The sequence below is a fragment of the Haliotis rufescens genome, unplaced genomic scaffold (genome assembly GCF_023055435.1).
Source record: "Haliotis rufescens isolate VD_foot unplaced genomic scaffold, xgHalRufe1.0.p SCAF_3, whole genome shotgun sequence".
Lineage (NCBI taxonomy): Eukaryota > Metazoa > Mollusca > Gastropoda > Lepetellida > Haliotidae > Haliotis > Haliotis rufescens.
The window spans coordinates 10,945,634-10,955,684 of record NW_025964001.1 but is presented as its reverse complement, the minus strand read 5'-3'; the positions used below and the strand labels follow the sequence as shown (position 1 = coordinate 10,955,684).

At 38.9% G+C, this 10,051-nt stretch overlaps 1 protein-coding gene across 9 annotated transcripts in view; it reads right to left on the bottom strand.

Moving 5' to 3' along the window:
* Positions 1–3,523: 3,523 nt before the first annotated feature.
* The window catches only part of LOC124146653 (metastasis-associated protein MTA3-like), a 50,955-nt gene continuing 44,427 nt past the window's right edge, over positions 3,524–10,051 (bottom strand). For all 9 annotated transcript variants that reach the window (XM_046517048.2, XM_046517056.2, XM_046517049.2 and 6 more), the window contains 4 exons: positions 8,879–8,971; positions 7,167–7,240; positions 6,498–6,637; positions 3,524–5,383 (listed from right to left, as the gene is read on the bottom strand). In XM_046517048.2, coding sequence (XP_046373004.2) covers positions 5,242–5,383; positions 6,498–6,637; positions 7,167–7,240; positions 8,879–8,971 — 449 coding nt within the window. In that variant the 3' untranslated portion in view covers positions 3,524–5,241. The remainder of the gene's footprint in view (positions 5,384–6,497; positions 6,638–7,166; positions 7,241–8,878; positions 8,972–10,051) is intronic.

Below are 10,051 nucleotides of genomic sequence, written 5' to 3'. Positions count from 1 at the left end.
TCTGTCGACCACTTAACACAGTGAGGTGAGGTGAAATTGGGTTTAAAGGCGCGTCCAAGATTATTGCACTTATATAGCGACGTGCATGCACGTGTGTGTGTGTGGCTGCTTGTACTAGTCCGGACTGATGCCGATTTATAGTGCTAGCTCACTGAGATACCATGCCGCAGTTTAACATGAATACCCCACTCAGACACAGTATACTGACTCCGAACCGACCAGTCCTTGTTTTAGCCCCTTAATGTCGAGCGCCAGACAGGGTAACAACAAGTACCGTCTTTTAATGTCTTTTGGTATGAAGCGGCCGGGGATCGAACCCCGGACCTTCCGCTCTCTGGGCTGACGCTCTACCACAAGACCACGGAGGCGGCACACTTAACACAGTGACTACATGTTGTAGAAATAGGAGTCATAACAAAGTTAGCTGTATCTCTGGGCCTGGAGCAGGCAAACACGGTAACTTTGATCTGACTTCATTCAAACATGCGAGTTATTAAAGTACTGTCTGAAATGCTAGAAAAATGCTTTTCTGGCTTCATTTAATAAATAGGGTCATAGGGCTATGAAAATAGCATATATCAAAGTAACGCAAATTGACCTAATCTAACCTATTCTGACACTGCGATAACCCTTAAAATGTACTTTCACAGGTAAAATAATGATAAACTTAGTAAATATTTGTGTGTTGTCATGCATGTATGAAACGGCCTATAACCTGAGGTAATTACCTAACACCTGTCCTATGGTGATGACCTCACACCGGCCCGTGCATTCTCCCAGGTTGGGTTGGGGGTGGTCTCAAAATATTGCTGTTATTGTACCTAATTCACATGTGCGTTGATGGGGTAGCAATGTAGGATATGTACTGGATTATACTTTCTTGGATAAATGATGGAATAGTTAAAAGCTATGAAACGGGATGTGAAGTGGAAGGTTGCGGTTTTGGAATCAAGAAGTATTTGTTTTTCTATAGATGATTTCTTGAGGTAGCATCTATCTCTGCTGATGACGTATATGAATCTGTACTATCACCCAAAGGTATGATAACTGGTTCAACAAGGCTGATATCTAGCAAAGACTGCCTTGATCCTCCCTTTGACATGTGCGAGTTTGAATGTTGTGTTATGTCTTGCCCAGACCTCTGTACAGTCAGCCAAGATAGGCTCAACTGGGTTGAGCAGCCAGCACACGTCTTGTACTTTACTGGTTTCTTATTCAGCCGAATTTTCTCCATGAACTTTCGTTTCAGATGGTCTGAGGTGATCATCAACTCATGGTTGGCATGACTGTTCCCGGACGTTGTATTAACTGGTATTAGCCATGACAATGACACTGGGGTTGTTTAAAATGGGCAATAGCTGATGTTCCAACCAGTCTATGAACATATCTCCTCCTATAATTTCCTTTTGGAAATCACCAGTTTTCTTTTTCACCTCGAAAACACATCCATCGATACGCCCCAGATCATGGGTTGCAGCGTGCAAAACAATGACATGATTACCTTTTCCTGATGGTATCAGGGGTGTTTTTTTAGTCAGTGGAATGATTCATCAACATGTAGTCAGTGGAATGATTCCTTAAGGGAAATGATCTGGAAGCCCTGACCGTTATAGTTATAAATGGTGCGGAGATAATGTGATCTCATAGACAGGATGGAATATTACCCCCTGAAAACTGCCCGGTCATCTGGGGTACCTTCTGCTCATAAAGCTTGTACAAACCTAGTCACTCTGGATCAAATATCCCTTTACGTCCCGGTTTTGTTTTTGAGACAACCCCCCCCACCACACACCCCCTTCTATACCTTTTTAGTTTAATTTATCATACCGTAGACTTGGTGGAATGAATTGAAACCCCATAGCTTGGGCAGTTCGGTAATTCACCCTATCTAACTTATTATTGGTTCCCTCTATCTCCCTAAAGTGTAAAGTACTTGTATGCATTTCCTAGTAAGGCCTCCATGTCGTGTACCGTGGCGATGGCTATGCAAATGTAATGTAACATGCATCATGGGAGCAGTGTTGATAAAACAAATGCAGCGTCATATTGTTATTTTAGAAGATCCACATCTAGAATTTTCTCCATGTGATTTTTTGTGTGTTGAAAGACTACATTATTATCATTATATATGTAACGGATTCACATGCGCATATTTTTATAGTCCGTTTTAGACTGCCATCACTGGACTTAGAATAAATTCGAACTTACTGTTTTCATTCAAATTTTTCTCCTGTAAAATTGTCGATAGGACTCCCTGTGACCGAAATACTTCAAATCACAGGTAGGTTGATCGGTATTTCAATTGCAACAGTCTGTGAAAAATTCTTTCCTTTTTTAACGGCCAAAAAGCATTTTTCTAGCATTTCCGACAGTACTTTAATGTGCTAAAAGTCTAAGACTTTGATCACTTTGGAATTTCCTCCCATGTTGACAGCTGAAATAGTGTTTATTGCACCTCCCCGAGGCAAGGGCGTTAACTGACTATAAAAGTCCAGTTTCTAGCCTTGTAGCGCCACCAGTGGCTATCATGAGTTATGTCCCTCCTACAGATTCCATCTCTCATATCACTTGCATTTGCTTCAAACAAAATGTCGGCGTCAAGACGATATGATCAATAATCAAGATCTATGTTGTAATAAATCAGGTCTTTCCTCGCGAAGTGCATGAAATCACTTGAGCTCCTTGATTAAAAAACATGAAAAGAATTTGGAAAATATATGTCGATGCCCATTTGATGGTACACATGCTTTGCAAATCCTGCAGCAGACCGAAATCTGCATGTTGAAATCAATGTTGTTTACAAACCATGCATAGACTCATTAGTCCAGCCAAAATGTAACTCCAGAATTCCAGCCTGGTTTGGCACAGATGGAAACTGGACTTTTCTAGTCAGTTAACGCCTTTGCCTCGGGAAGATGTGTTTGATGCTGCGTTATACCTAACTTATTCATTCGGACCAATCTCAAAACATAGCTACGACAGGGAATGTATCCAGGGTATGAAGAGGATGAAGATGCCATACGGCACAAAAATTGGGGGGATAATGAATTTAAAAAATAATAATAATTAAATAAATAAAAAAATAAAAAATTCTGGTGTAGGGGGTATATTGTTTTTGTAGTGAAGACTGAGCACACAATTTCATAATAATATCCCCAAAATTATTTATGATTCCTAATTTCCTTAATTTCCCTCCACATAAAAGGCTCCGCAAAAATATAATAAAAAAATACTGAAATAATGTTTTAATTAACAAAATTGAGGGCAGAAAATTTATTGGTCTGGTCTGGTAAAAGAAACACAAAATTGTTTCAAAGGGTAGAATGTGTACTTGTTGATCAGTGATAGAACTAAAGGTCATTGTGGATTTTGACCTTCATCCTTAGTTTTGAAATCTGTTGATATTTATCAGCTGGTGAAGACATTGCCCCTGGAACATGCTCCATTTTCGACAGCACTGCCTGAGAACCATGGAGTTTTCTTCTATTAAAGCATGAGACTTTCAAAAAATGGAGAACAAACATTTTTTTTAATCGAAATAGTTTATTAACTTGAGTGTATGAATTAACCAAACGTACAATATGGCCGCCTGCCAGATGGTGATGACAAGTGAAGTCAGTGTAACCATGGTAACAGATTTTGCATAAAATAAATATTTCATCTGATGTGAGCATACCACTGATGTAACAATGCTCATCCCTCATCCAAACATATCAGCATTTACACACAAGAAATCAACAGGCCAAACTGTCGATAAATATACTTGGGGTTTCCTGAAATATCATAGCCTGAAATTGATTGTTTTCACAATCCCGTCTGAGTAAATTCTGGTTTGATACAGCAACAGAAGGGACCTAAACTTTTTAACCTAACAATCTCATCTGTAACAGCTTTGAGTTTGTTTACTGTTGCTAAGACACAGACTAAGCAGAACATTCTGTAAGCTTACTGCATATCCTCTGGGTGCAATACTGATGGTTGTAAAAACAAACATTTAATGGAGATTGAAATAGCCTACAAACCACACACAAACAGCAGTCATTTAGTACATGATATTAACTTTTTATGTTATGATAGGCTGATAACTGAGAAACATTTAGAAGATTGAAAACAAAATGCCATTAATTAGCCAGGATAGTTCCTTGTCAATAATCAAATACAAATACTGAAGAGAACTTGAAGACATCTTTCTTCTCTCTTCGTTACGTTTCCTGCATACTGTGATTGTTTCAGAATAATCTACCAAACCCTCTTCCTTACTGGCACACATGGTGTGCGCAAAGTAGAGTGGTCACCCAGAGGCACACATGGAAATACACAAGTTTTGACACGGACATCAGATTACAAGAATGTCCGTCAGTAAAAATTCTAGGGTTTCTACATCATCCCAAAACTTTCTAGTACATCAGAGTCCAGAGAATAAGCAGCTCAATTGACAGTATGTACAAAATAATTTGATAGAAATTCAAATTTCTAACCATTATAAGAGACATTTATGTAAAGCTAGTATCATACTCAACGCTCACTATGCATATAAAATATTTAAGTTAATACTGATGTCAACAAAACTGCATTTCAGAATGCATAACTTGTCTCATTCACAATACAACACGATCAGTGAATAAGTTACAATTTTCTCACCATTCCAGGTGTATGGAATGTCGAATATTTAATATTCTACACCAAGACTGCATTGATAGACGTTGATTCACTGATCCCGTTGTGCACAAGAAACCAATGTGGGTTGCACAACAGACCAATGTGGATTGCACAACAAACCAATGAGGATCACACAACGTTGAATGTTTCAGCACCATGCTAAAGTCAAATCTTAACAAGCATATTCTAAGCAGCACTAGTTAAGTCACAGCAAGCATACTTAATTTAGAGCATGGGAAAGTCAGTTTCATAATGGATATATTTCTGATAAACAATGACTATATTTGTACTTGAAAGGGACATTTTTAGGATTATTATCTTGAAAGAAATCAGACTTGACCAGCAAAAGAAACACAAGATTTGTTACAAATTATGAAAAGAAGCTGAGGTTTTAGAGAAATGGCAAGACCACTTCGTCTCAAGTTGAATGAGAAATCTTTGATATGAAGTGTTCACAGATAACCAAAGTGGTGTCAAAATATCCCCATGGTTTGACTGGCAGTGACAACAAAGACGAGTTCACTCTGGTCAATCTGCTCCCGGATGAACACAAAATGATGCAACACAAGCTCAGCTGCCAGTTCAGTCCAATACCACCACTTCCTGCTTGTGTTCCGGTCGAGGAACTTCGATTGTTGGCATGGGAATCTGGAGCAGCAGTCCGCGCCAGGGGTTGCGAGCTGCACGCTTCACGGCATGGCGGGTCACCTGGTGCCTCAGCTTCCTGGAATGAAGAGGAAAGAGTTCTGAACGGGGCTTTGTCTTGACAAGCAAATACTCTAACCAGTAGGCTTACTACTTTTTAGCACAGATGTGGGGAGAATAGCAATTTAAGATACTATTTTTTCTGATCATTGCATCAAAATTCTTTTCAGTTATATTATTGGGTATGTTTTAACGTAATTACCGGTAGATTCGGGAACGTGTGTACAGCTGATTACTATTTCAGGCTTAGTTTACGAGACAATACACACGGTAATCTTTATCCCTGCGTATTAAAACAATGCCTAGCATAACAAGAAATACAATCGAAATGGTAAATCATCATGTCTGGTGATGTTTAATCACAAATTTCACATTTTCATTGACAAAGTTTGTTATGGCGTTGTTCATTCACCTGAAGCGATAGGATGTAGTTTTTACCAACAGAAAAAGAGTTTGATGAAAGTGTAACCCATACATAAGCCAACCCCTGTCTACAGAATCTTTTTTTCTGGTCCCCAAAATTCGGCTTAACTATGGTCATATACGGCAGGTTGTATACCAAACAACAATACAGGGGAATGAGGGCAATTTGTTTTATGCTGCAGACAAACAATTGAGCAAAATAGGCTAAAGAAAATAATAGTTTTGGTTCTCAGGCACCGCCCACACCATCATAAAGTTCACAGCATTTCTGTTTTTATTTCGATTTTAATAAAAAAACAAAAACAACCTAAACTTCTTAAATATAAGTAAAACGGTAGTCAAATACTGTATTCCAGTATTTGATTCATCAATGAACACATTTATGTAGGGAGGCCCTTTCCCAGGTTGATTGTACACAACTGTTTATTTGGTTACATACTAGTTTTAACAACCAACAAACAAAAGACACCACCCACACATTATTTTTAAAAACCATTGCCTGAGAACCAATTCTTCTTCTTTTTTAAGCCTTAGTGACAATTTATGGCTAACAACTACTTTAATTTACTATCATAGCGATGTTTCAGTGTAGATACTTATACCATTGTTAATGAAAGAATTGGGTTGTCATTCACTTCATTTGAGTAATATAGATGGAATATTGCTGACAGCCTCGTTACACAACGAACAACTTATGTAGTGATACTGACCTAGTGGCTTCTGTGGCAACGAAGTACACATCGTCAGGTGCATCAATCCAGCTGATCATGTGCATCTTGTAGCCGCCTCGAACACCAGGTGTCTTGCTGCGACCATTCTTGAAAGTGCTGTGGTTGATCACGCTACCTCGCTGGGACAGTGAAGAAATTATTTAGAACGCTTCAGCAACACATTTCAACATGTATGGGTTAAAAGCAGACATGACATTCATATAAACTACTTACTTTCAACTCCATACTCCTCAAAACAAGTTAATGAGTGAGTGAGTTTGGTTTTACGCCGCTTTTAGCAATATTCCAGCAATATCACGGCGGGGAACACCAGAAATGGGCTTCACACATTGTACCCATGTCGGGATTCAAACCCGGGTCTTGGGCGTGACAAGCGAACGCTTTAACCACTAGGCTACCCGACCGCCCCTCAAAACAAGTTAAAGGCTGTGCTTTGCAATTGCCAGATTAATATAGTCATCAAAGACAGATTAGCTGTAGTCATATGAAACATTCAGGTGTTCTTTCACTTCTTTGAGTAGTATATTTGCATAATGAAAAGGACACTTATTTCTTTTCATCAATATTTATGTGGGAAAATCATCCTTTTTGTAGACAGGTAGCTACTTGTTATGGGGATAGTAAAGAGAGATTAGTTGGTATACATACTATTGTTGGCACCGATCGGAGTGCTGACCCAACTTGGCGGATAACTCCTAGACTTGGCCGCTTGGCACTGGGAGCTAACAAAACAAAATCACTTTTCAAAACTGATGTCAAATATTTATTCTTAATTAAAGACCTCATCTTTTTTCCTGTGGAAAAAATAACATGCATCTATTGCTCAATAGGTTTTTATCTTCAGTGTGCTGACTTTAAGCATGAAAGTCAGGGTGTCCTTATCATGGCCCAGGTGGTAAAAGGTAAACATTTTGGGGTCCTTCAACTAAACTACAATGGCAGCAAACCTCAAGGACTCCAGGAAGCCCCTTAACTTTGAACACTGCTTGCTCAGTGAACATTTAAGGGGTCATCCAGGGTCCTCAAGCTTCTTGGCTCCATCATATCTTTGTTTACAGTGGTAGTATCCATTGTTAGAAATAAAAAAACCCGCTGCCATCAGGACCCACAGACTGTAGAAGCTGTAGGCCCTGACTAAACTCTTCAGGTCCTCATGTATAAACTGCAGCTTACTGTGACCCATATAATCGACACAAAAATATTTTGGTTTTGGTTTGGTTTGTTGTTTTACGCTGCACTCAGCAATATTCCAGCTATATGAGGGCAGTCTGTAAATAATCGAGTCTGGACCAGACAATCCAGTGATTTACATGACGAATATCGATCCACACAATTGGGATCGATGACATGCATCAACCAAGTCACCAGATCCCGTTAGTCGCCTTTTACGACACAAAAATAAATGCAGGCCATAAGGACCCCTACAAATTTGAAACTACGGGCATGACACAAGATCTAACTGCAATTGGCCTGATGGCAGTGGCTAATTTCAAACACTGGTAGAATCACAAGGAACCCTTGACTTCCATCCTTAATTTCAAACGCTGCTATGGTTCTATGTGCTCCTTGATAAATTCTCAACTGTTGGAATTAACCAAACCTAAAAGTACCATCAAGCCTTGATAAAAAGCCTGTCTTATGTAAACTCATACCTAGCATAATCACCAGATTATCACGTCACGAAACAGGATGCACAATTTCCAAATACTGACAAGTAACAACATAATTGACAGTAATGGTGTATACTACTCAAAAGAAATTAAATAACACCCAAGTCTTAACTATGACTGCAGTTGTTCTGTCAAGCCATGACAAGAGTAACTATAGTAATATGAAAGAATCGGGTGTTCTTAACTTCTTTTGAGTAGTATACATGGCAGTGTCAGGAAACATGGAGGATAACATGTGCCGTATTCGACGTAATAAGCGCCCAGGGCGCTCTCAAAATTAGAAATGGGGGGGGGGCTCTTATTAGAATATAATTTTGGTGAGAAAAAAAAACACAGTTGAAAGATCTTGAATATTGTGATTTATGCTGACAGCCTGGAATGATACAAAAGAATTGTCTGTGCGTATTATACACGACAAATATATTTTTCCAGAATTTAATTGCCCATAATTAAGGGTGCATATAACACGCGAGTTTGTATTATACACGAATAAATACGTCTTGTGTACATTGATCAATCGGAAGGGGTGCTAATTGGGATCGTTCACAAGCCAATATATTAGCAAATATCGCCATGGGCGCTTATTACGTTGAATACGGTAATTCTAAAAATACTGTAGAAGAATGTGGAGTTACAACTTTGTGGCAATGATACATTTATACAGGCATTGACAAATGGGAGACAACTCACGTATATCTATCCCATTGCTCTGCTCATAGCCTCTCTTCTTCATGATTGATGGTCCGGCTGTTGACGTCTGAATTGTCTCTGGGACTCTGTGTGCTGATATCATCATAAATATGGTCAGTAGAACATTTGAAAAGTTTGTCTTAAATACATAAGATAATCTGTATATAAACTGTAGTCCAAATAAAGCATCTTGTAGGGCATATTAGTAAAATTATTGAAGTAAATATTTCTTGATTGTGAATTACTTGAAGAGTGCCATGAAGTGAAGTACAAATGTTCATTTTAATGAAGTTCTCTGATTAGCGAATAAAAGTTTTATTGAAAATGTTATTTCTGAAGTGTGGGATGCTTCTGTATAATTATATTTGTAGTGGATGAAGTGAAAATTGTATCAGTTGTTCAGCAGCCTTAAATAAGTATAACATAAATACATGAAAACTGTTTACTTAAAAATTTTTTCGTGTCATATATTTCAAACAATTATGACTCAGTTAGCATTTCTCATATTGCACACTGGAACAATGCTAAAAAAACAGAGGAAGGATGTGAGAGGCAAGGACAGTGACGAACCACAAGCTTGCTGACATGACAACCAACGTAACCCCAATATAAGTCCTATCCAAACTTTGCTGACTCATGATAGGTTTATGTCATCTACATGGCAGAGTTCAAAAATTGGTCATGTGATAAATAACAGATACAGTATTATTACTGGAAAAGCACGACCATCAGGAGAATATTAGTTCAGACATCTCTGAGGATTTTGCAGGCATTTTCGTAATACTTACTGAAGAAAATTAGAGGACAGTTTAGGTGAGGTGAGGTGAAATTGGGTTTAACGTTGCATCCAATATTATTGCACCTATATAGCGACGTGCATGCACGTGTATGTGGCTGCTTGTACTAGTCTGGACTGATGCCGATTTAAAGTGCTAGCTCAATGAGATACCATGCTGCAGTTTAACATGAATACCCCACTCAGACACAGTATACTGACTCCAAGCCGACCAGTCCTTGTTTTAGCCCCTTTATGCCAAGCGCCAGACAGGGTAACAACAAGTACAATCTTTTAACGTCTTTTTGTATGACTCGGCCGGGGATCGAAGCCCGGACCTTCCGCTCTCCGGGCGGACGCTACACCACAAGACCACGGAGGCGGTCAGAGGACAGTTT